The sequence below is a fragment of the Gallinula chloropus genome, assembly GCF_964237585.1.
Source record: "Gallinula chloropus genome assembly, chromosome: Z".
Classification (NCBI taxonomy): Eukaryota; Metazoa; Chordata; class Aves; order Gruiformes; family Rallidae; genus Gallinula; species Gallinula chloropus.
The window spans coordinates 56,756,434-56,783,000 of NC_140089.1; the positions used below are offsets into that span (position 1 = coordinate 56,756,434).

Here is a 26,567-nt window from a genome sequence, read left to right on the forward strand (position 1 = left end):
CTACCACTTCCCTGGAAAAGACGTTGTGAGATGGGTGGAGCAGAAAACAGAACCTGAACGTATCGCTTTTTTAACTGATTTTTTAATGTGTTTTGATTAACCTGGCTCAAAGGAAAAAGTCCTGTGCTCTTTGTTCTTAACCTTCAACATCGAGAAGTACATTTTGCACTTACCAACTTCATAAACGTTCCTATTGGCTGAAGCAGAGCCAGCGATCTCAGCATACGGGGAGTCCCCGCGTGCCGGGGACTTCATTTCCACATAGCCGCATTCTGAACTTCTGGGGACAAGAGCTGGTGGGTCTTTTATAGTAGCGTAGGGGTTCTCAGAACTACTTAACGAGCAATTACTTAAATTATATTGGGAGTTCTTCACTAGATCTGCAACAAGAAAAACACGTGTTTCTCTCAAGCATGCTAGTAGTATGGACATCAATGCTACACAGGGTGTTGAGTTCTAACAACTCGCTCCCCATCAAATATTTAAATAGAAACCAGTCATAGCACTTCCAAATGGTTAGACAGTCCTTAATGAATCCACTTCTACTGCTATTCTTGTTTATGGCCCTTGGTCTTGTCATCAGCAAATTCCTGTTGCAGTCTGAGAACTGTCAATTCTGGTTAGAATAGTAGCTGGCATTCAATACAGATAATCCCAGAGTGGTTGGGGTTGGAAGGGACCTCAAAGCACATCTAGTTCCAGCGCCCTGCCGTGGGCAGAGACACCCTCCACTAGACCAGGTTGCCCAAAGCCCCATCCAGCCTGGCCCTGAACAATGCCAGGGAGGGGGCAGCCACCGCTTCTCTGGGCAGCCTGTGACGGGGCCTCACCACCCCAACAGAGAAAAATTCCATCCTAACACCTGATCTAAATCTAACCTCTTTCAGGTTAAGGCCATTACATTTTGTCCTTTCACTATATGCCCTTGTAAACAGCCCCTCTCCAGATTTCTGGTAGCCCCCTCCCTGTTAGGTAGTGAAAGGCTGCTACAGAATATCCAGAGCCTTCTCTTCTCAAGGCGGAACAAGCACAACTCTCTCAGCCTGTCTTTGTAGGAGAGGTGCTCCAGCCCTGCGGTGACCTTTGTAGCCCTCCCCTGGCCTCACTTCAGCAGCTCAGTGTCTTTTACTGGGGAGCTCAGAGCTGGACACTGTACTTCACGTGCTTTCACTTTCTGTGCCTTGGGCACTGTGGCTTGAGCACTTGCCAGAAAAGACTGAGGCAAAAAGTCATGAAGTACCTCAGCCTTCTCCAGATCCTGGGTAACTGCATCTCCTGTTTCCTTCTGGAGACAAGGCCAATTTTTCCTCTCACCCTCATTTTGTCACTGACGGAGCTATAGAAGCTTTTGATGTTGCCCTTGATGTCTCAGGCCAGATTTAATTCTGTCAGCACTTTAGCTTTCTTAACCTGGTCCCTGGCTGTTGGAACAGTTTCTCGTTATTCCCCCTAGACTACCTGCCCATGCTTCTACCCTCTGTAGGCTTCCTTTCCCTGTCTGAGTTTGCCCAGGAGCGCCTTGTTCATCCAGGCAGGTCTCCTGGTGCATTTGTTGGGCTGCATCTCTCCAGAGCTTGAAAGAGGCAGTCCTTGAATACTAACCAGCTGTCCTGGGCCCCTGGTCCTTCCAGGGCTTCGTTCCATGGTACTCTACTGAGCAGGTCCCTGAAGAGGCCGAAGTATGCTCTGCTGCAGTCCAGGGTAGTGAGCTTGCTGTGCACCCTCCTTACTTCCCTGAGGATCTAGAACTCCAACATTTCATGGTCACTGCAACCAAGATTGCATCATGGTACTCTGTTACAAGCATTACAGAAGTCTAAAGGAACTTTCTCTAGACAGTCTCTCTCTAAACAAAATACACAGTTTCCAAGAACAAAATTAGGTTATTTGAGAAGACCTAAACCAACTAAATTTATTCCTACTCCATCTTTATTTACTAGGTCTCATGTCAGCTGTCCTGCTGTTTTTGCCAAGCCTGACACCCAGGTCACAAGCCTAGAACTACCCAAGCAATCCCACTGCACCTTCTAGAAACCAGGCATAACATCAGCATTCCTCCAGTCTTCCAGAATCTCCCCATGCAGTGGGGTAGCCACAGCCGGGATCTCTCAGAAGTCCCAAGTGCTGGTACGTCTGCTCTAAGAAAATGTAAAGCTGAACTCTGAGCGTTAAACTGTTTTCTTAAAAACCCCGGGTCTCGGGCGGAGCTGTTGTTAGACCAAGGCTGGGGATGGGCAGGGAAAAATCCTGCTGCAGACTGCTTCTGGTGCTGCACCTGATCCCCAGAACCTGACAGTGAGAAGGACTAGAAATGAAGGTAATTAAATCATCTAAAGATTAATGGCACTCAGAGTCCCTTCTAAGGCTTTCACTGGGCAGAGACATGAGGAGTGTGATCCAGCCTTTGGGATGCTTGAGATTGGGAAAGGATGAAGTGTCAATAGGATACAGAAATTCTCACCCCTTCTCAGGAATTTTCTTTTGACGGACAATGTGCTGCGTTTTAGCAGACAGGAGGCTTAGCTGGGAAGATGCTGCTACAATTTACATCTGCAGCAGCCCAGATGATGAGAAACTACTTCAAAAAGCCTTGATTCTGTGTGGTGGGGATTAGAGAAAAGGATTCACCCAACCCCACACCTATTTAATCAAAGTAATTTTGCCAAAGCAGATCCTTATTTACAACACCCATTGATTTATGAAAGTAATTAGTATGAAAATAGTTGTATGACAATATGATGAGAGATTTGCATATCATGTCTGCACTGGGCATCAGGTGGATTCACCGCTCCTCACAAGGAGTCACTTTTTTGTCTCCTTGAAGAAAGGTCGAACCCATAACCCTGAACCTCACGCACAGCCAGACCACCTTGGCATTACCCTGAGCGGAGAACCAGGAAAAATTCCCTGCTTCCCTCTCTATCCCAAACACAGTAAATACCATTCACCCTCTCCTCCTCCTCCTTCTTCCTTCTTACCAAGCTCGTTGAGGTAGCCACCATGTTTCCAGTCTGCAGGCAATGTTCCCGCGTAGTCCATGACAGTTCCTCGTTTTCCAGGTTCCACGTTTTTAAGGTTCACAAACAGCTGATTGGTTTTGGCCTAATTCAAAGGAAGACAGATAACAGAAACTGAAACTGATGGGAAGTTACAGGATTTCCAGGTGCTAATCAGGCAAAGTGGTTTGGGTTTGCGTGGCCAGGTTTTGGTAGCGGTGGGGGGCCAGGGGTGGCTTCTGCAAGAAGCTCCTAGAAGCTTCCCCTACGTCTGACAGAGTAAATACCCGACGGCTCAAGGATGGACCCACCGCTGGCCAGTGACGAGCCCATCAGCGATGGTGGCAGCACCTCTGTGATAGGATGTTTCAGAAGGAAAAAAACCCACAGGCAGACACTTCTTGCTGCCAGAGAAGGGAGTGAGAAGATGAAGAAACTCTGCAGACACCAAGGCCAGGGAAGAAGGAGGGGGAGGAAGCGCTCCAGGCACCAGAGGGGAGACTCCCCAGCAGCCCATGGAGAAGACCATGGTGAAGCAGGCAGTCCTGCTGCAGCCCAGGAGGAAGATGCCGAGTAGAGATCCCAGCTGCAGCTCCATGCTGGAGCGGGTGGACACACCTGAAGGAGGCAGTGACCTCATGGGAAGCCTGCATTAGAGCAAGCTCCTGGCAGGACCTGCAGCCCGTGGACAGAGGAGCCCACACCGCAGCAGGTTTGCCTGGGGCAAGCTGTGGCTCTGTGGGGAAGCAGGCTGGAGCAGTCTGTCCCTGGAGGTCTGAGCCACATGTAAGCCACACCGGGGCAGTTGGTGAAGAGCTGTAGCCCCCATGGTAAGGATTCATGTTGGAGAAGTTCATGGAGGATTGTCTGATGTGGGAAAGACCCCACACTGGAGCGGGGGAAGCATGTGAGGAGTCCTCTGCCTGAAGAGGAAGGAGCGGCAAAGACAATGTGTGATTAACTGGCCACAATCCCCATTCTGCCCCCGTCCTGTGCCGTTCGGGGGTAGGTGGCAGAGAATTTGTGAATAAAGTTGAGGCCAGGAAGAAGGGAGGGGTGAGGGGAGGTGTTTGAAGATTTGGTTTTATACCTCATTATCTCACTCTCTTTTGATTTGGTAGGAAATTAGATGCTTTGCCCATGATGTTACCTGCGGAATGATCTCTCCCTGCTCTTATCTCAACTCATAAGCTTTTGGTTATATCTTCTCTCCCCTGTCCAGCTGTGGAGGGGAGTTATAGAGCGGCTTTGCTGGGCACCAGACCTCCAGCCAGGGTCAACCCACCACAAAAAGAAACCAAACCTGAAACATGATGGAACCAAATGAAATAAACTAGAAGCTAATTGACAGAGGAGCACTGAGATTTTGATGCTCTACCTTTGCCAGGGTCAGTCTGTCCATGTTGTTGACATGAGGTGCGGTAGCGCACTGAGTCAGAGTATGATAACTGGGGTTAGAGAAATAGCGACTGTTGGAATTTCCACCGGTACTGTGAGGGATGGCTTCTGAAAAGAAAATAAAATCAACAACTATCAATAGCATGGCATTTCTTTCTGAGGAGAAGTTTTTGACAGCTCTGCACTCATTCCAAAACCTAATGGGAGAGTTTCTGGAAAGAGCTACCTAGGAAATTGCCATTCATTTGACGGATTTAGGGACACAGAGCAGGAACTGACAGGTCACTTGAAGCAAGAGCATGTTACTTGCTAACTTACTTCTCTCCTGAGGTTCCTTGCTCTCTTTTGCCTCTGCAGTCACTGTCCCAATTACAGAGAATTTTAACCACCAAGTTCATAGCAACACTCTCTAGTGCCTCAAGAGCACCCCCACCTTTGCTGACAGCTCTTTCTTGGCTCTGAAAACTCTTTCTGCCACCTTCTTCACCTGCTGCCTGCCTTAACAGCTGTGGGCAGAAGACAGCAGTGCCTGAAGTTTCACGTACCCGTTGCGTCACTCCCAGGTTTGCTCTTTGCCTTCACTTGTTTCAGACTCGAGCCTTCAGATGGAGCTTCTTAACTGTATCGGGATTACAGATCTGCAGCACCACGGACGCTACCCTTTGTTCCTAGCCCTAAACTCTGTCTGTCCATGGCCAGCAGATGGCAATGTGTCACCAGTGGCAGACCCCTACGGACAAGATTTGCTTCGAGAGGATCTCTGTGTATCTGGGGGACTATGAGAAGGGAAGAGGGAAAAGGAGAAGGGAATTGTCTCTACTTGGGATTTGGCTTTACTTGTACTGGGCCTGCCACTGAGGCCGTGAAATTAGGAAGGAACGAAAACCGAAAAAGAAGAAAAGGGTAAAAGACAATGAAGAAACAGGCAAAACAGCAACCAATTGTCCTTCTCCACCAGACTGTCAGGTCTCCCAGGCTACTCAGAGCCCCGTGCTTCAAAACCCATGCAGTCGTATGAGCGGAGCCAGACATCTGGCTGGTGTCACGTCATATGACGCGAAAGGCACAAGTTTCTTTTAAAAAAGGAGGAAAAAAAAAGGGGGGGGCGAGGAGGACAGACAGGGAGAGGCCGTTCCATAAAATCTCCTCCTTTGCTGCTCTAATCCCTTCTGGTATTTTTTTCCTGATAAATTAGAATATTAGGTAACACATCAAGAGAAATAGCTGTTGCACAGCAGCACAATTAGCACAATGCACAATTAGCACTCACAGAACTTAACTTGGAACCTTTCCCGTATTTTAATTTCATTCAAGATTCAGTCTTTTAATTATACACTCGATACGAGTTACATGGCTCGATCTCCCTAGAGATCCTCGCTGTTTTGGTAGGTAATACTAAACACCAAAAAATACCAAGTCTGATGGTTACTTTAACAAACCTAAAAGAAAAAAAACCCAAGCTATTCTAACATACTTTGTTGAATTTAGTTCCTTCCTCTATTGTCACAAACCCTTTGCCTGCTGCTCCACTTATTATGCATATACATATGTTCCACAACACCTTTCTTAATCCTACCTTCTGATGCTATCTCTGCAGTGTAACTTTATAGAGCAGCTATTTGAGACCGTGTTATGAAAGTATTGCTCAGGAGTATTGCTCTGACGTGTGAAGCGTGGGAGGAGGATATTTCCAGACACCGAACAGAAAGCAAACTATGCTCTTTATGTCATACAGTGTGTCCTGACATCACCAACGTGTTGAAACTAGTCCGTTACACACGCTGCTGTGATGACATCATCCCGGGACAGATATTCCATTTTTTCTAGAATCAAGCACAAAGTCTCTTTCCAGCAAAATCTTTTTCTTTTCCAAAGATAAAGATTTCACTGAAGCTAAAAGCAGTGTCTCCTTTCCAATACCTGAGGTCACGCAGTCAAGGTCTGTGCTACGCCTGAAGTCGTCATCTCCACCCAGGATAGTTCTATCACACCGGCCAGCTCATTTTTAGAACCTGTTACAAAAAGATGCTACACTTTTACTACGGACTTTCAAATCATAGAATCTACCTACTTTAACCTGGCTTCATTCGTTACCATACTTTTGGTCTCTGGTGATTTGTCTGCCCTAGTGTCTCACAAACTACTCATCGATGGCACAATGACAATACTACTATTTTCTCATCATTCACTCCAATTACTTTTATTATTTTTGCAGCCTTGCCATTTCCCAGCGGTATCTGAGTGACTGAGGGGAGGTCGCACTGCGGCTTTTGGGACGACAATAAGGCCAAGAACACTCTGGGCTCAGTTAGGTGAGTGCTGGCTGTGGCAGCCTCCCTCTCTTTCTGTGAGGACTCCTGTGGAGAGAGTCCACAGAGACTACTGACCCTTGAATACAAACAGGAAAGCTGAAGCTTGCAACGCTACAGTATCGCACGGAGACACAAAACTCCAGAACCCTCTGAGAGGGGCATACTTAAGAGTGTCAACTCCATCTTATGGAAGCTGGAAGAGTTTTCCCAACACTTACATAGACATTTAGGTGAGAACTCAAATCCCTTCCTGGAGATAAAAGGTTTGTGATAGCATGCCTTTCTGCAGAGTTTCATCATGTTTTCAAATTACCTTGCTCTCCATAGACAACAGTGCCAAACACAAATTCTAATGGATAACCAAATACAAATACTTCCTAAAACCACAAGGAAAATGCCAGAGAAACCTTGCAGAAAAGTGCAACAATTTTCATGCAGAACAAAATATGTGCAGAGACACTTGAGTTCTCAAGTTTGAAAAACCTAAGTGGAAGCACAGCTTCTGCACAACTGATCCTCTTTTTGGCTGCCAGAGCCAAGCTTTCTGGGTTCCTGCACGCAAGGCTTTACGTACCAGAGCTGCCAGCACAGCCCTGCATATTTACAGCTCTTCACCACTTCCTGAGGAATGGTTCTGTGAAGGCGCGCAAGGTTTCAGATTGACCCATCTACTCTCCTACTCCCAGTTTGCCTGTGGATCCCACACTCAACAACATTTCCATACCTGTGAATCACAGATGGAACAAAACAGCCACAGAACTGGCCCCTGTCTCCTTCCAGCCCCACACAGTCCTCCTGTAGAGCAGAGAATTTATTTAAAAACTGGAGTTTCTAAGAATTTCCCAGAAAACCAAACACTATCACTGGAAAAGATGGAGCCAGTTTTTCAGAGAAAGAGTTCATGTTTTGACTACAAAATGTAATAAAAAACAGTTATGGAATAAAACAAATCAGTTTTGACTTTTACCATTTTAAAACCTTTGAAATTAGATATTTTGATTGCTCTCCCCAAGCACAAATTGCAAGGTGCAGCAGACCTGATGAGGCAATGTTATGGCAGTGCAATGATTTCTAACTTTGCACTTCTCAATGTCGGGGTGACAGCATCAGAGCCCCAAGAGGAAGGCAAAGACCTGTCTGTCACTGCACTCTTCGCAGTGCCTTCTCACAGCTGACTAAGAATGAAGGCAACTTCTCCGTTCATATTGTACCAGAGATAGAAGATAATGTAATCAAAACTAGGTTGTTTGATGTTAAGTATCTATTTCTGGCACATTCTTTCCTCTCACAGTTTTTTCTGCTTTAACAGAAGCACTCTGGAGAGCATTTGATGCCAACGGGGAAAAATTTGGGTCTGTGTTTTTCAACAAATTCTAAAGGAGCTGGAGAAAAGTCTGAGGCTCAACTTTAAAGCATGGAAGCAGGAAGAGTTTTTCATCTGTGCATCTTAACTGTGTGTTTTCTGCACTTCAGTGTGTTGCACTGCAGAGTTCTTCCCAAAGATTTGTCGTCATGTGTCACCAATCTTCAACCCAGTTGTGTATGGGCTACCAGGAGCAGTCCTCCTTGGAGACTTATCCCCCCGACAAAATTCAGTGCAAAATCTGGTGAAATTATGAAACTACCTGGCAAGGGAATTCACATTTTTCTCCTCTCCAGCCTGGAGCACAGGTACAGGTTCCATCCAGAGCTTTGCAAGCCCCTCCGTTAAGGCACTGGCAAGTTAAGTTACAGCCAAGCCCCCAGGTACTTCTGGGACAATTTATTGAGCAATCTACACCATGCCAACCTGCCAAAAAGAAGAATTTCAAGTGACAAATTAATCCAAGTTTTCCCCCATTCCTCTCTGCGGACGTGTTTCACTCTGCCTATCAGGCAGCATCTTTCGGAGATGTGCAATCCCAGGGTACCACTAGCTACAAGCTAGTAGCAGCAGTTTCAGACGAGGACTCGTCCACGTTGGAACAAGGGTGGTGAAGGGCACCTCCTGACATCTCTGCACAGCACACATTTGCAGATGGGTGCCACCGTGCAATAGCAATTCAGGGCAGATTGGCAAGGAAAACACAGACACCTTGAAATTACACTACCAAGCACCAGAGGATACTGAAGGTTTAAGGCATGGGTTGAAAAAGCAAGGACTGTATTCCCTACATTCAAGCTGCTGCTTTCATCACTCTTCCGCCAGTACTGAACAGATGGAGTTCTGCAATACAGTTTAGAAACTAAAATCCTAGACACAAAACAGAAGGAAACATAGCAGCAGTGCCTAAGTTGCATTTCTCCAAGGATACATGGAAGACCTTCTAGATCATTGCTGTACTTCCCTCCAGATGCAAAAAAGACTGTAATGGGAAATGGGTCTAAAATGCACCCTTCACTGCTGATTATGCTGGGTAGCAATGATTTGCAGACTGCACGCTGGAGGCAGAGAAATGGAAATAGATTTTTAAAAATGTGACCATCTGATACAATAGAAACGGCAGGAGACAGTCTGACGTGACCATCAGCAGTGACACAAGCCAAGGTTCTAATTTTGTACCTTGTTTACAGCAAGCCAAGGGAAAAGTAATTCTACACTGAGCCTAATCAATAGACTGTGCAAAACACATGGATTGAAACGAAGCCGCCTCGTGCCCTGGATAGAGAACTTCACATTTAGGGGTCATTTCAGGCAAAAATCAGTCCCTGACAGTGGTGGGCAGGCACGTGCAGTTTCTGAGGGGGTACAATGTCCATCAGAATTACTGCTGGGAGGTGAGAGCCAGGCAGGGAGGTCAAGGAGCGTCAGTCTAGTCACACGAATACTGGGAGACCTAGAAAGTTTCTCACAGAAGCAGGGAACAGCGCGCAAAGGCTTGGAAGGGTCTTAGGCAAGGTTTTCTCAGAGAGCTGGTGAGGAAAAGAGCATTCAAATAGAATAAATTGCCAGTAGATACTAACATCAGTGCTAAAATGACAGGAAGAAATCGGTGCCTCTGTGTGGCTGAGAGGGGCAAGGGTTGCAGCCAGAGGTCATGCACACCCAGGCTGAGGGAAACCCGCCTATGCATTTCGACTAGGCAGGCTGCTGTCAGACACATGGCAGGCATGCCTGTGGTACATCCAGCAGATGACAGCACTGCCACCAAGAGAGAAGTGGTGGCACACCTCAGGGTAAACACCAGTAATTCACTAAGCCGCAGCAGCCTCCAGCCCACTGAGAACACAAACATGAGGCATGTGCACTCTTCTTGGGGCAGATGGTTTCCTAGTTTTCACCTCCCAGAGCAGCAGAAGCATAAATCAGCTGGTGATATGGCCTTCAGCGTGGTCTGCTTTTTATTAAGTTTCTTTCTTCTTCTCTACTTCCAAAACTCAAATTCATTTTATGATTAGGGAAAAAGGAAATTAATCTGAAGGGATGCTTACCTGCTTTGCAGGCACAAGAAACATCTACTGGTGAACAGATGGCTTCGTTTTTGCAGTTGCATACAGATGAACAGTTTATTCCATACGTCCCCAGAAGACAGGCAGTACCACAAGCAGCACCCTGAATGACACAAAAACAGAGTCTAAAAACTATTCAGACAATAGAACCAGTACATTCTGTAGACTGACTCAGGTGCTACAAAAGCCAGAGAACATGCCTGTTCCAGGCTGTCACTAAGGTATCTGAAATTTCATGGCGAGGGACTCCTTCATGCTCTTTAAGTCCACAGTAAGCATTACTTTCCTGTTAGTTGTTGGGAGAGCTCAGGTCACACAGCAAACACCACTTGGTTAGATCAATGGACAGTATCTTAAGTAATAAGGAAGCCCTTCACGAAACCAAATCTCGGTAAGACAGCAGGTTCATGGAACGTGGATGTCTACAGTATTTTTAGGAATTAATTTGACTGAAGTTTTCACAGTTGTTGTTCCTACAACAGTCACCCTGTAAATATCCAAAGCACAGGTAACCGCAAATGCATGTAAAAGCTGCAGAATAATCCATCCTGAACCGCAAAAACAAGTGTCTTGCTCTAGATTTTCTCTGAATGGAACATCAGGAGCTTCTGCAGCAAGATAATGATTGAAACCATCATTCCTCCCTTTATTTACACCTCACAAGCACATCCTCCTACTTATCACTGTCTTACAAAGTCACTATCTTTTCTTTCCTGAAATGCCTTCACTTCAGTGCTGAGAACCAATCCCAGATTTGCCTCAGAATCTTAGACAACGCCCAGTATTATTTATGTACCTAAATACCGTTACCTTTCTTTTCCTGTGGTGGAGAAAGGACACTCGGGCACCATGAAGAACTTGGCACTCAACTAAAGCCAATGGAGTTGAAAATGTACTGCGAAAGAGAGACTTATTTACCTCAAATCCAGGGCCACAGGTGCATTTTCCAGTCACACTATTGCAGTCAGCACCATTTTGGCAGCTGCGGATCTGCTGACATGACTCGCCATAGAATCCTGGAGAACACGTCTCGTTGCAGTAGAGCCCCGACCAGCCAGGCTTGCAGGAGCATTCCCCAGACACAGGGTGACAGCTGCCAGGAGGGGATGGAAGGATAAGTAATTCAGGACTAAAAATGACAATCTACAACTGAACAGTTCTTGAGATCTAAATTAGAACGTATTTATAAAACTACTAGTACTGGCATTTTAAGACAGTCATCACTGTCCTGTAAATAGGTGTAGGAAGCTGTAATACTTTTGAAGGATTTTGATGGGTTTTCATGAAGTCAGACTAATTGGCAGTAAGATTTATACATTAAGAATGGGAGCCGATATATATATGTATGCACATATCCCTCAGAGAAAGCAAGAGACAAAAGAAATGCCACCAGAACGTGTCCTGAAAAAACCCTAATCCCAGCCTAACTATACCATATTAGTTGGTGATGCAGAATGACCTCCCACAGTCTTATTTACAAATGTGAAGCAGGGGTGGAAGATCACCAGAAAGAGCTTACAAGACAAAAGAAAAACCCTTCTAGAAAAGTACGTAGCTACAGTGTGCTCTTTTTACACCAGGTGTCACGTGAGTAAAGACATGCCAAAACCAGCCTGAAATGCTGCAATTCCTACATTTTGTACATTCCTGTACAAAACAAGGCGCTAATGTTGACAAAGGCAGACAGAGGCCTTTTTCGCTTCTTCCTGCAAACTGCATCTTCAGAATGACAAGTTTCTGTAAACCCCCCAACCTGTGATGGGAAGTGGCAGGGACGTATGGATCTGCTCATACCAGGTCACAGCGCTGTTGCTGTACCCCACTGAGGAAACGGGGTTTATATGGCCTTAGTCTCAGCCAGCCAGTGCTCACTCTCTGTTTTCTCTTGACTGTTGAGTACCAAGGGAAAAATGGATACTTTCACCTGGTCACAGAGAACAGAGGGCTGGGTTCAATACACACTCCAGCTCAAATCCTTGCATATCTACCAAAAGAGGCAATGGACAAGAACCATTTCTGAAAAAACTCTTTGCATAAGAGGCTTGTTACCTGCTGGTGCTCTCTGGACCCCTGGAAAATAATAGAACCTCCCAGGTATACCTATATCTAACCCTTCACAAAGCATAGAGGCTGACAAGCATGAGGATTGGCTGGAGCTGCCATCAACTGACCACATCTATTGATTTCAGTTATTTTGCACTTACAGCACACCAGAACGTGCAAGGGATATATGATCTATCCTGCCTACACACAGTGAGCAATGTAATGATCTACCCACCTGGTAAACAGAGACAAAGGTCCCACTTTGTCATAATATTTATTTGGCGGGTAAGCAACCAAATAAATACAGCAATGAATATTAAGATCACATATAGCTGCAAGCACTGTAATTCAGAAGCTCTTTTGGGCTGAGAGTTTCCTGATCCAGTTAGGGAATACCAGATTCTCTCACAAGTCCTTCGCTGCTTCAGATTGCATGAAAGTACTAGAAAAATCAGGAAATCTTTCTTTTCAGATTTCTATCTTCTCTACAGAAGAACAGGTTCAAGGGTGTAAAGCCTACCTCCAGGTAGTGGGCCTGTGCCAGGGACATCTTTTATCACACTTGAGACCATAAATTCCTTCAGGACAAAGCCTTGTTTCACACTGCTCTCCAGTGTATCCTGCTTCACAGAGACAGGCACCACCAATATGGTAGCATTTCCCACCATTCATACACTTGCAGGGCTCAGCACATTGCACCCCGTACGTCCCCACTGGACACTCCTCTTGGCACATATGAGAAAAACAAAGAAAAAAGTGGGTTAGTTCCCATCAAATACAGCTTTGGGACATTCCAGGGAAATCGAGTTTATGAGCAATCTCTATACGGCTCTAAAAAGCCTCTGAAGTGGAGCAGTGATTTATAGAAATTCATGTTTCAAGTACTTTATGTCAGAATTTGTAACTTTTAGAAGTAAACTGGATTCTCCACTTAGCAATAGCGTGAACAGCCAGCAGATTTCTGTGCCCCTGTAGATGCTCAGGGCCTGGCAGTCCTCTGGCAATCACGCTCAGCAGTCTCTGATGAGAACCTTTTCTAACTGTGTTTTCCAAACACACTATGTTTGACACAAGGCACGGCAAAATGTAATAGAAGTCACAAGAGCCTTCTGACTGAGGTCAAAGGGGTATATGTGTTCATATCATGCCTCCGCAGTACTGGCCTCAATCCCTTACTCGTATCCAAGTGTCGAGGTATTTGCAACTCTGCCCTGAGGGGAGCAATAAAATCCCCATTACTTCAAAGGTGCAGCGTAATAATAGAGCTAATAACCCCCTACAAATGTTTCCCAGTGAAGTTATACAAATCAGCTGTGAATGGATTGTCTCCAAATGACCATCTGGAATTCCAGCACTGCAACTCCACTTACTTTTTAAACATCACCTTCATGACCTTCTGAAACACTGTCTTCCTGGTGAGGACAGTGTTGTCTCAGCCAAAAGGTTTTAGGCAAAACGGGAATTTAAAGTCGATTCTCCCAAGTTAACTCCGATCATGTAGAAATTGTTACCGATGTAGGAAAAGTTAAGGGTTCAGAGTGCAAAGTACATGACACTTCACGTACCCTTCACGGTACCTTCTGAGATTACAGTAACCAGGATGGCATCTCTTCATGGACCAAGAATTTAGAAGAAGAGGACCCTGCAAAGTATTCTGCCCCTTTTGTAAGTGCATATAACACAAATCTAGCCTTGCAATAGCATCAAGAAACGACGTCTCCTTAACTCCCCTGTACTGATTTTAATGCCGAGTTGTACCCCGCTTTGTGAATCATGCGGGTGCTAATTACAAGGCCTCACCAAGTCTCTGAACCATGAGGAAAAACACGTCTTTATGGTGATGGTGAATGAAAGGTGGGTGAGGAAGTTTCACACCACCGATCGGCTACATCTGACTGTAATAAAAAAGGCACGCTTGATGTACTGGGTGTACGTGCTGGTGTTTTAGGCCTGGCACCCTGTTCTGACCAGAACTGAAATGAACACCTCGACTCTGCGTGTGATTAGCTCTTTTCACACCAGGGGGTTTTTGATCATGGGATGGTTTATTTGGCACTGGGATTCCTGGCGGCAGATGGGGTCCACCTGTCCCAAAGGGGAACAAGGATCCTAGCCCAGCAGTTGGCAGGGCTTGTGGAGTGGGCTTTAAACTAGGTCTGAAGGGGGAAGGGAATAAAACCAGGCTAGCGGGAAAAGCGTGTCAGAGTCAGGGGTGGGAGTCTACTGTGGACTGCCCAGCCAGAACAACAACAACATTGATGAGTTATTCTTCAAGGGACTAAGAGCCACCTCTAGATCCCCTGTCCGTGTCCTTACGGGGGTTTCAACTGGCCAGATGTTAGCTGGGAACACCACCACAGCTAATACAAACAGGTCCAGGAGAGTCCGAAAGCAACTGGATGGTAACTTCCTTGTTCAGGTATTGAGGGAGCCAACGAAGAAAGGTGCCCTCCTAGATCTCTTGCTCATCCACAAAGAAGGACTTGGGGGGAAGTAGAAGTAGGTGGACTTCTTGGCCACAGAGTAGTGGAATTCAAAATCTTTGTTGAAAGAAGGGAAACTGCCTCCAAAACTTCAACACTAGATACAGGGAGAGCAGATTTTGGACTGCTCAGGAAAGTAGCTGGTAAGGTCCCCTGGGAAACTGCTTTTGAAAGTCCATCAATGCTGGCCACTTTTTAAGTACCACCTCCTAAAAGCACAGGAATAGGCAACTCCAAAACATTAGAAATCAAGCAGGTGGGGCAGGAGGCTGAGCAGGGACGTTCCTCTAGAGCTCAGCAGAAAAAGAAAGTGGAAGCAAGATCAGGAAATGTGCGGGGATTACGGGGACACTCTTCACCTTTGCAGGGAGAAAATGTGTGTGGCCAAAGCTTAGAGAGAGCCGAGGCTGGACAATACTGTGGTAGACAGTCTGGGGTCTTCAAATACAGTAACAACAAGAGGAGGACCAGAGAGAACATTGGTCTGTTGCTAGATGAGAACGGTCACATTACTAACAGGGACACAGAGAAAGAAAAGGAGTTTAACACCTTCACTGCCTCTGTCTTCAACAGAGTCGATGGGCTTTGGGACTCCAGATGCCTCAAGTTGGAGGCCCATGACTGCAGTAAACTCCTAGCGAATTCTGACCATTCAGTGACGTGCTCTGACCTGGCTGGCCCTGTGTGGAGCCAGGACTTGGAGTTGATGATCTTCATGGGTCCCTTCCAACTCAGGATATTGTATGATTCTGTGAGTAGTTTTTGCATAAGAACTTGGTTTTGGACTGGTTTTATAGAAGCCTAAATATCTTGCATTCAAGAAAAACCCACTCTGATTCTGGAAGAGACAGGCATAATGGGAATAAGGGTAACAACTGCTGCCCAATGACTCACTGCCACACCATGCACAACTCAACTGAAAAATGTACCAGCAACACCAGGAAAATTTAACTCTGAAAAGTATGAAAGCAAGCAGTGTTTTTCTGTTGAAGTATATACAAGCACAGTTCTCTTTCTACAGGAGAGTAGAATTTGATCTAATGCAAGTTAAAAGGCTTGCAGTTGTACTGCATGCTGTCTGTTTGCTGGTGGTTAACAACATAAATATGAAGGCTCTATGAGCTTTATTAAAGACTGAGTGGCAAGATCTCAAAATAGACACTTGTTCCTAAATGACGTGCCAGATACTTTGCTCAATTGCTAACGTGCTCACACAGACACCTCACTGGTGATGCCATTTTGTTGGCATTAGATGACATTCAAACACATCTGGGAAGTAAGCTAAAGAAAGGAAAATGAGCCTTTGGACGGGTAAGAGTGCTTACTGCACCTCCTAGGTGCACTTGCTTAGTGCATTACTTGAGCTACAAGACCTCCTTCTGCACCTAAGGAAGAGTGAGGATTCTTATCTATCTAAACATTTGTGAGTCATGGAATCAGATTGATGACAACAATTCAATAATTAAAGCTGTACTTCCTTTTCTGAGGGAGTACTTTGAGGTTATTTTTTCCTTGGTTAACTTCTTCTTGGAATATTTCTTCTTCTTTAACAAGAATTAAAATCAGCGGCTCAAGTGCCATGTACTGCAGAATGAAGACTCCCAAGGGAGAACTGCTTTTCTACAAAGGCCTGAAGATTTTTAGGCAATGCATGACTCAAAAATATTTTTGATCCTCATTTTATAAACTAAGAAATTCAAGTGTAGCTACTACCAGTAAGAGCTGACATCATAAATTAAATCTTAAATCCTAAGTCTTAATCCAACTTTAATAAGAAAACAGAAAACTCGCCTGCTGAACATATTGCAAAGGCACTGGTGTTGCTTGGGTAAAAGCTTCCAGATGAATTCCATGAATTGGATCCTCGATAATCAGACATCCAATGTCAAACCACCTGCAATGACAGCCAAGTTAGAGTCTGTTGAAAAGCAACATGTTAGCCCTTGAATGATGACCGTTTTACAACCTCTAATACAACTGTAGTTAAAAATTTAACAATGACTTACATCAAGGCATCCCAGCATTTTTCAAATCAAATTTGCATGTATCAGTTCATGTATATATAAAAAACTGAAGTGCCTGTGTTCCCTTGTAAAAAATTCTACGGCTCCGGTTGTTTCATGTATTTTATATGTGTCTACATATAAATGACATTTTATTCTTTAAAGCACTGGAAGCAAGACCCTTTGAGTCAATGAGAAACAACCCTCTCCCCACCTCAGGGATATATTTCAAGTTCTCACTTGTCAGGAAGCAATTCCTCAATGAAGTTTTCTACCGATACAGCAGGCTGTTTTTCATGGATTACTCCAGTCCGGCGCAAGCTGTCTATTCTTTCTTGGGCTCCCTACATGGGAACATGATCTGTTAGACAACATTCTCTTTCAATCACATCATACAACACTCAGAGATGAGTGCAAAAACCCCTCTGGAGCAGAATTTTCAAGTTAAACAGAAAACAGCGATTTAAAAAAATTACTCTTTTTATTCAACAGTAGAAAAACCAAAAAAGTCATGAAAAAGCACCATAGCCTTTCCCAAACAGGAATCTCAAACAGTAACACAAGCTATGATAAAACTCATGTTTGAAAAGCTGCACAATGAATTCCTACATACTAAATGTAAGAATGGAGCTGTTCAGGAAGATCCTTGGCAAGTGTTGATCAACCTGTCTTTCACCTACAGAATTAGTTGGGAGACAACCCAGTCTCAAAGGCTCTCTTAACTTCTGATTACATTTTTCCTATTCAATTTCTCATGTTTAGTTTTCATCCCAAAGTACTGTGCTAGTGACAGACTAAGAACAAATGCCTGATACACTTTCAAACTACAGTCATATCACAATGCATGCCAGATGTGATGGCAATCAACTGCTTTAGAAGAAAACGGACATAAATGTTCTTCACTGCTGTGACCGCGTTTGCACAAGAACCCCAAAAGCTATTCCAACAAGCAGCTTCAGAATGATCTAACGGAACAGGCGGCAAGTTACACCAAAAACAAGAAAAGGAGAAGTCTCCCAATGCCACAGACTGACATTCCCCTTAGGGAAAATCAGATTTTTCTGGGTCAATGCCCCATCCCTGGAAGTGCTTAAGGTCAGGCTCGATGTGGCTTTGAGCAGTGTGGTCTAGTGCAGAGAGTTTCAGCCCCCTCTGCTGAGGACAATTTGTAAGGTCATTTCCAAACCCAACCACTCTCTCATCCTACGTTTCCATTGCCCTTCTCTGTGCTGGAGGTACTTTAGTACTTACTTTTAAACCTGCAGCGTAGCCCACAGGTTGGGGTGCGATGTTAGACTGCGCAGCCTCTCCAGTAACAACGGCCATTCCAAAGACTTCTTGAAAGGCATCTCGAATGGCTGCAACTTTCACCTCTTTGGTAGAAGTAACCACTATGTCCAGTTCTCTCCCAGTTTCTGTAAAACACAGGTGTGTGTATATATAGAGAGAGAGATGTATATCTATGAGCGTGTACTATTCTTCATTCCCATTACAAGCCAGTTTAAATACATTCTACATCTTAAGACTATGCTTCAGTTGGTCTTCTCTTTCTCACACGTTGCACAAAAGTTCTTTCCTGAAGCAGAAGTCACTTAATTTAGCTAGTCACCTAACTTTTACTTCCTAAGTGATTCATCAATGAAAAAAGGACAACAGGAACTGAGGCGTATTCTGCACCTGAAACAAAGCATAGTGCTCATTTAAGATGACAACTCATGGATTTAGAAGAATAATCCTGACATTCACCTCCTGCTGCTTCTGCTGAAGACAGAATATTGAACTAGATGAACCACTGGGCTAGAATCTCTCTTTTAGGGGGAAAGACTGACAGAGATAGGCACGTTCAGCCTGCAGAAGATAAAGCCAGAGGGATCTCACTGATTTGTACACATATCTGAAGGGAGCCTGCAAAGAGGAAGAAGCCAGACTCTTTTTGGTGGTGCCCATGGACAGGAGCAGAAGCAATGGGCACAAACTGAAACAAAGGAGGTTCCATACAAACATCTGAAGGATCTTTTTAACCATGAAGGTAACCAAGCATTGGCACAGGTTGTCCAGAACCACGAGGAAGTCTCCATCCTCAAACATACTCAGAAGCTGCCTGGATGCACTCAAGAGAATCAAAGAATGGTAGGGAATGGAAGAGAACCTTCTGCGTTCCAGTTTGTGCCCATTACCCCGTGTCCTGTCACTGGGCACCACTGAAAAGAGTCTGGCCCCATTCTCCCTTCAGATATTTAGGAGTATTGACCAGATCCCCCCTTAAGTCTTCCCCAGACTACCGAGACCAAGCTGATTCACCCTTTCCCCCTATGAGAGATGATCCCGTTTTATTCCACATATTGCCCACTGCTTTAGTACAATGGTGCAGCAATGTGGTCAGCTGGATCACACCACAGGTCCAATTGAGTGACAGCTCAGAAAAACAAAGCGCACAAAGGTGTTAATGCTTTCTTCTCTGCCTCATCAGTTTCCTGACCAGCTTCACCTACATGCAAAGAGCAGCACTAGCACAACTAAGAAGGAGGACTGCTCACCAGACTGCTGCAACAAAAGCAAAAAGCAAAACAAAACAAACAAACAAAACACAGCAAGGAAAAAACACCTAAACCAGCCAAACAAAAACCCAACCCATAAAACCTGTCCAGTACTCTGACAAATTGTAGAAATCTCAGCTCAGTTAGACGTGACATGAATGTACTTTAGTAAAACACAAAATTGTGACTACCACAATGCTGCTCCTTCCTATTCATTTTAAAGCTCTAACTGAGATACTATGCTTTTCATTCCAGGCTCAATGCTCAGCAATACTTCACAGAATCACAGAATCATACGACTGGAAGAGACCTTTGTAGATCATCAACCCTTTCAGTAAACATTTCTTTCTAATATCCAATCTAAACCTCTGCTGGCGCAGCTTTGTGCCATTTCCCCTTCTCCTATCTCCTCTCACCTGGCTGAAGAGACCATTGCCCACCTCCCCACAACCTCCCCTCTGGTAGTTGAGACTTTATTAGACTGTTTTAGCCTTTTCAATGTTCTTCCCAAGTGTTTCAGGAACTGCTTCAAGTTTGCTGAGCTTCCTAAAATAGTATAAATACTGTTGGGCTAGAAAAGCAGAACAGCTGAAAGTCAGAAGAAAGCCTCAAAAGCGATGTAAACACCGTTGTGAGCACGCTTACCTTTTGGCTTGTCGACCCTCAGTGCGATACCTTACACACCGGGATTTAATCACCAGATCCAACAGAACACATACAGCATATTTTAAACTCAATTCCATATCACTCCCTCAAACAGAGAAACAGGGAGGTGGAAGAATGAGGAATCATTAGTTGTACTGAAGCTGTCAAGTGTTGGATGTGTGGAAGCACACGTCAGAGTCAGGTTTTTAAACATCAGACAGAATCTGTGAGGCTTAACTGTCAGTTGTTGCAGAAATGCAAGCTGGATTCTCTGTTGAAGTGCATACACGGCAGTGCTGCAGTTATCTCTGTTTCTGCTCTTGAAATCGATTGAACTACCTTTTTTGCTCTGCTGTTCTTCAGAAATCCAACACCATTCTTTTAGATGTCCCTCAAGGTAGATAATAGGCCAGTAAGACCCTGTCAGTGTTTGTGCTTACATTTAATGAACTTTTAGGTCTGTCAGCAGCTCCACCTGGGATTTGGCTGGAGAAGATAGAGCGTTTTTTCAGCGTTGTTTAGAATCTACTTATAAATTGAGGAATTTCAGCTCAATTTCAGCTGTAAAAATATTTGTTAGTAATGGGCCATTCAAAAATAGGTCCTCTTGTCTGTAAGGTCATAAAAAAGAGGCTCTTCAGTTGGAGTTGTCACAGTTTGAGTCTAGCTACCGAGTCTGATGATAGCTGTAATTAGTATTTGTTAAATGTTCAAGACTTCCCGTCCCAGAATAGGAGGAAATCAAGTGTGTTGCCCACCATCACTGGCAGGCCTGTTTCTGCATTGGTGCGTGAGAGGATGGCGGTGATGATATTTGGCCTTTGCTGTATCCGAAAAGTCACGCACTCCTGGTCACGTCTTGCAGCATTTGTGCTGGCGAGTGAGATGCACCAGGCATTACAAAGTGTAAATGTGGTAAGAAGACCACGAAGCAGCTTAATACTTGGGTTTTGTTTGGTTGGGTTTTAACTGTGCTATTGTGAGTTTCTTGGGGAAAAACGAGAAAATGATATGGAAGTCTGTTTGCTTATGTTTAGGGTGTAGCTGAGAATCCCATGGTGAAGTCTGTTCTTGATAAACCCAAACATTCAGTGGAGACCATGATTACACCGCTGGACCCTGGCATGGTTCCATATATCAGTAAGTATTTGTGACAAACCATTAAGTAATGCATAGAATGTTAGATTAATGTAACAGCACTTGAAGTTTATCTGGAGAGTGTGTTAATTCTGTCACAGTTACGTGGTGATTTCTCAGGTGCGTTGTCCAGTGAGACTCTCACTCTGCAGGCTGATTTTTTTATGTGCGTCTTAAGGTTCATTTACTTGTGTATTCTGCTGTAGTTTAGGTAGTAGCATAGTAATACCCTTCAGTTCAGGTTGTGAGAGATGAGCAAGTTACAGAGAACAAAACGGTGACAAGTCCTTGTCTGTAATCTGGAAGTCACTGGAGTAAAGGGGGGCTCACTATGCCACATCACACACAACTCATTCTTCCAGATTTTCTTTTTCAAAAGGCTTTGAAAGCCCCTCCAAAAGTCTCCAGTCCCACTGGGACGTCAATCTTGATTCTTCCTTCCGATTTACAATTGCACAGTACAGATAGTAGTGTTGCTCCTGAAGGCAGCTCAGAGCTCACACACAGTCCCTGCATCTTTCTGCCACAGCCTTCACGACGCTACTCAGATGTAGCATGTCACAGCTCCAAAAAGGTTACAGGCTCATGAGATGCTGTCAGTTGTTGCTGCTTATTTCCTCTCTACGATTAGATCGCACCACAAGGATTATCTGTTCTGCATTATACACTCCGTGCCCTCTAGCAGAATAGAAAAATCCTACAAAATACCACAGACACCTCTTAAGAAACCCCTCCTCAGTGGAAGAAACACTTATTTGCCTCTCCCTGAGGAGACTTGTTTGGTTTAGAACAGGCAGGACTTGCATCCCCTAAAAAACCAATTCAGTTCATTAGGAAATGATAAAAAAACCCAGGATGTACAAAGAATCAAAGAGGTTCTGACATTTCCCATGATTTAAGGGCATGTGACAAAACCTCTAAGGTAGAAGGATCTCCCTGTCACGAGCACCTAGACGCCTGCATTTATGTAGTCATTCCTCTTCTGGAAAGGAAAGAAGCACAGTTTCAGCAAACGCGCCTATTAAAAACAGCCACCTGCAACTGAGCACAGAGGAAAGACAGGACCTAGAGCAACATGCCCTTAAAAGTTGTATCTTGTTAGAGACAACAAAAAATGGTAGTTCCTTCTGAAAGGTAACATACAAAACCACAGAGCTTTATAAACCCCCACAGCCCTCCAGCAGGTGTTCCACCTTGGGCAGTAGCTACTCTGGGGTCTTCAAGCTCCTCAGGAAAAGTGATTGCAGAACCAGTTCCAGGAGCCAAAGGGGAAGAGAAAGTTGCTTGCTGAGTAATAGGATCTGCGAAGACACCTAGGAAGAGGGAAAAACAAGACACAAGTACTGCGTTTCATTTCTTATGCCGTAGCAACATGCAATTGTTTTACAGGAAAATGAACAGGAAGAATAGAATAATACTGGGCTGATTCCTTTCATTTCTTGAAGGCCCCAGAACAATCCTGCTTGTTAGAGTTTAGCAGAGGCAACTACTGTGAATGAGTTCAACAATATCTGCTCATAGAACCGAGCCTACCTGCACCTGATGTGTAAAATTAAACAAAGACATGTTAGCTTAAGAGTGGTGCTTTTTATTGTCTTCAAATTTCCATAGGTCTTTCTGGACAGACTGCTTATAAGACATGTCACAAACAATGGTTAAAGCCTGACTCAACTGCAGCTGAAGAGCTAAGTTTCCATTAGGCTAGTAGAAAATCACCTCAGTTCAGCAACTACAGCACTCGCTTGCATGGCAGGCAAGTATTTTTCACTGTCCTGATGCAATTTAGTAGCCAGAAGCAAGAAAAGAGAAGCTACTCTCATGTGACGGACAACTTCTTACAGATAGCGAGCTTCTCAGAACAAAAACTTGCCCATTAGGAGATTACAGCCTGAGATACCTTACCATTCCGTGGAAATACAATGGCTGAAATTGCCTCTGAGCTGAACAGCAGCAACACAGAAATAAATGGTCAGCTGGGCTTTCCTGGGCACATTTTAAAATACTGCTCTCAAACACTTTTCTGTGAGCCTGAGTGCTAGCAGAACTCTGTGGAAGAGGACTCTTGTCCTACACCGTGATCGTACTTCAAAGGCCATTCTCCATTCCTCCGAGCGCAGCTACTCAGTAATTAAGTGTCACAAGAATACTAAAGAAGCTGAACTTGTGGGACTCTAGCAGACTGCTGAAGTAGCCACCCAGGAGACCCCTCATCCTGTCTCACAAGCACAAAGGTCTATATACAAAAGGTTACCTGTGACGGGAGGTGCAGAGAATGATGGCATCAGTGGGCTCTGTGGTGCTCGACCAGCGTGGCCTCTGGTGATATCATATGTTGAAGACATGGAAAATCCTGAAATCGGGGGACCAGCAGGAGGTGCAGGAAGACCAGAGCCAGCAGTAGAGCTTAATGAAGGAGCTGTAGAGAACTGCGACACAGAGGTACTAAAAGACGAAGGGGCAACTGGAGGTCGGGCTGGAGTTAGAGGTGGCGCCATAGTAGAAACTGTTGCAGATGGCACAAGTGGAAAAGAAGATGAAGTCATCATAGGAGGAGGAAGTGGAGATGCTCCAGCTGCCAGAGGTGCTGAGCACTCAGGAGAAGATGACAGGCTTGGTGTAGCAAGGGGACTGGACAAAGCTAGGGGAAAAAAAGACAAATGGAATTTTAGAAACACCGAGCCTTCATCTCAGAGATTCAGGTATGTAATTGTTCAGCTAGTTTACAAGTAAGTTTTGACCAAGTCTGCTTTTCTCCTTTCAATGGAAAAAAGTTTAGTACTGCTTGAGTCTGCAACCACCACCAATTGCTCTCAATTTCTGGAGATAGTAGCCTGGAATCTCTTTTCTTCTCTGACCCTATTTATCACAGCTAAAAAGACGAGTCAACATTTGACCACCCATTTTGTAGCAGATGAAGTGGGCCTCAGAAATTTCCAGCTAGCACGCTGAGCCCCAGGCAGCCCTCTCTTCCCTGGCACCCAGCTACCCAGGCTCCTAAACGCTCTGCTTTCTGTGTTTCAGTCTGGCCCCCAGCTGATCCTTGGATAAGCCAATTTTGTTCTCTAAACCAAATTTAGACAGAAAATTAAGCCAGAGAAACAGAAAACACTGGTTTTTACAGCACTAAGCTGTTGGATCAGCTCAGATGTGAAACTGCACTCAGCCTAAACATTGATGACAGTCAAGTGACGTGCCAAGTTACCGTAAGGAGGTCGTTTCCAAACTTTATCACGCACACCAGTCAATAAAAAATGGAACATGCACACCCCCAACATAGCTACAAAATACTTACATGGGCCACTGTCCTAGTATATTCCATAGATTTTAAAACATACAGAACAGAAATATTAAAAGGATGAGATAAAGATCAAGAAACTCTTCTGCTCCCACTGAAAATTAGTATTTGAATAGTATATTCATAAAACAATATGTTATGTTATTAACGGTTAGCACAATATATAATACCATTAATAATATTGTAGTGTGAGCAATGTTACTACAGAAGCCTCATTAATTTTACATCAGCAATTTGGAGGTCTGGTTCTATATTCCGATTATGGCTTTAATGGTTGTCACACCTGGAAAAAATGCCTTACAAAGACACACAGACCCAAATGAAAAGGTGTTGCTGGATGTGCTTACAAAACCATGCTATTTGTTTTCGTCTCCCAGCCATCAAGTATATGAAGGCTTATCTTGAAATTCAGCTAGCAAATGTTCATCTTCCTTGATGTCATTCAATTCTTCTGGAAAAATCATCAGAAGGTGTTGCACCTTGGTATTCCTAATAAATGGGCTCAAAATCCACCCAAACTAATTCATCTGGAAGATTTCTACATAGTTCAGGAAATTCTCTTTGCCAATTTACATGTACAGCGTGGAAAGGTTTTTTTGTGTGACACTTGCAATGATTTTGGCAACAGGAATGCATTGACAACGTAAACACTTTCAAATACCACTTTTCAAAACACCTTCTCAAACGCATGACTTTCTTACAAAGAAGTAGATCACTCCTCCTTAAAACACCACCTTTATCTTGAAGGGACAAACTGTAAGTGTGTTTTGGGGTTTTTTTAAATAACTACTGGGTAGCACACTGCTGATGATAGAGAGCGGCTCAGCAATCACTTCTGCCAGCTCCCTCAGGACACATGGATGCATCCCATCCGGGCCCATGGATTTATGTGCATTAATTCTTTTGAGACCCTCCTGGACCACCCCCACCTCAAACAGAGGGAAGCTCTTCATTTCCCAAACTCTATTACTTACTTCCAGTGCTGGGGGTCCCGAGGGGCCTTTGAAGTGAAGACAGCAAAGAAGGCATTCAGTATCTCCACCTTCTCAGCATTCCCCATAACCAGGACACCCTTCTCATTCAGCAGTAGACTCCCATTATCCCTGGTCATCTTACTATTCACATATCTAAAAAAAACCCTTTTTATTATCCTTTATGTCCCTTGCCAGTTTGATTTCCTGGTGGCCTTTAGCCTTCCTAGACGCATCCCTACAGGCCCTCACAACATTCCTATATTCTTTCCAGGTGCTCAGACCCTTTTTCCACAATTCATAGACCTTCTGCTTCCCTTTGAGGTTACTCATGAGCTCCCTGCTCATCCACACAGGTCTACTGCCATGCTTTCCTGATTTCTTGCTCAAAGGGATGTATCAAGAGGGATTATTCCCCCATCACCCTTAGCTCCGCCTCCGATGAGTCACCGCACCATGCGGTCAGGGGGTCTTGCTGTGGTGGGCGAGGGGGAAGTTGGGTGCCTCTCTCTCTCTACCTTTCTCCCTTCGCTTTTTTTACCCTCGTGGTTCTGTGCCCAGCCTTGCCGCTTTCAGGAAGGGTCCCTCAATGCGGTCTCCCACTCCAGAGCCCTTCTCCTCAGCGACTCAAGAGGAAACATCCTGCCGCTGCAGGTGCAACAGCTGGGGCACATCCAGAGATGCCTGAAGGCAACAGAAACTGGGCGGAAGGGACAGGTGGCAGGGGGAGATCACAACCACCCACCCAGCTCAAGGCCTGTGTAAACGCCCCAGTCCAGCACCTTCAAGCAGCATGCCTGCTAATTTGACTATGCTTGATGCGTTAATTACTCACCAATTAATGGAAATTTAGGCAGGCTTTTCTAATCCTGTAACAAGAGATACAGGTTGTAAATTCTGTGTGTAGGGGGCTAGTTTGGTGGAATTGCCACCTAGCACCCGTCTCTGTAGAGACATGGAAATAATCCTAAACCTCTGCTCTTCTTTCTCACCTCTGGGTGATGACAGGTTGCTCCAACCCACCATGGCTGCGAGCAACCTCCTCTCTGAGCTGACATGGTTGCAGGCCTTTGGAGTGACTCTTCCCCTTTGTGCCCTATGTGACTGTGGCTGGATTTTGGCTGCGAGGAACATGGAAGCACTTGCCCTTTCCCAGGAGACTTGTCCGAAGCTTGGTGAACAGTGAAAATGGGCAACTTTATTTCAAGAACTGGGCTGAAATCAGCAACTGTGTGAAACCCTGAGGAATGTGGGCGAGACAGAGCAGGCCTCTGACGCTGCGTATCAGAGGCCATTGGCCCAGCAGCAGACAGCGGTG

General features: G+C 44.8%; 2 protein-coding genes across 2 annotated transcripts in view; both read right to left on the reverse strand.

Moving 5' to 3' along the window:
• On the reverse strand, window positions 1–26,275 carry LOC311203244 (protein PRRC1-like; the record flags this gene model as incomplete). The annotated part of the gene is made up of 12 exons (XM_084277899.1): window positions 1–11; window positions 174–380; window positions 2,979–3,102; window positions 4,375–4,502; window positions 10,118–10,238; window positions 16,453–16,555; window positions 16,905–17,008; window positions 17,916–18,079; window positions 19,202–19,208; window positions 22,145–22,296; window positions 23,235–23,621; window positions 26,242–26,275. 12 exons carry the CDS (start codon window positions 26,273–26,275, stop codon window positions 1–3), a joined length of 1,542 nt encoding a protein of 513 aa, XP_084134025.1.
• LOC311203702 (uncharacterized protein) overlaps window positions 1–26,567 on the reverse strand; it is a gene marked incomplete at its 5' end in the record, with an annotated part of 71,391 nt that overhangs the window by 2,121 nt on the left and 42,703 nt on the right.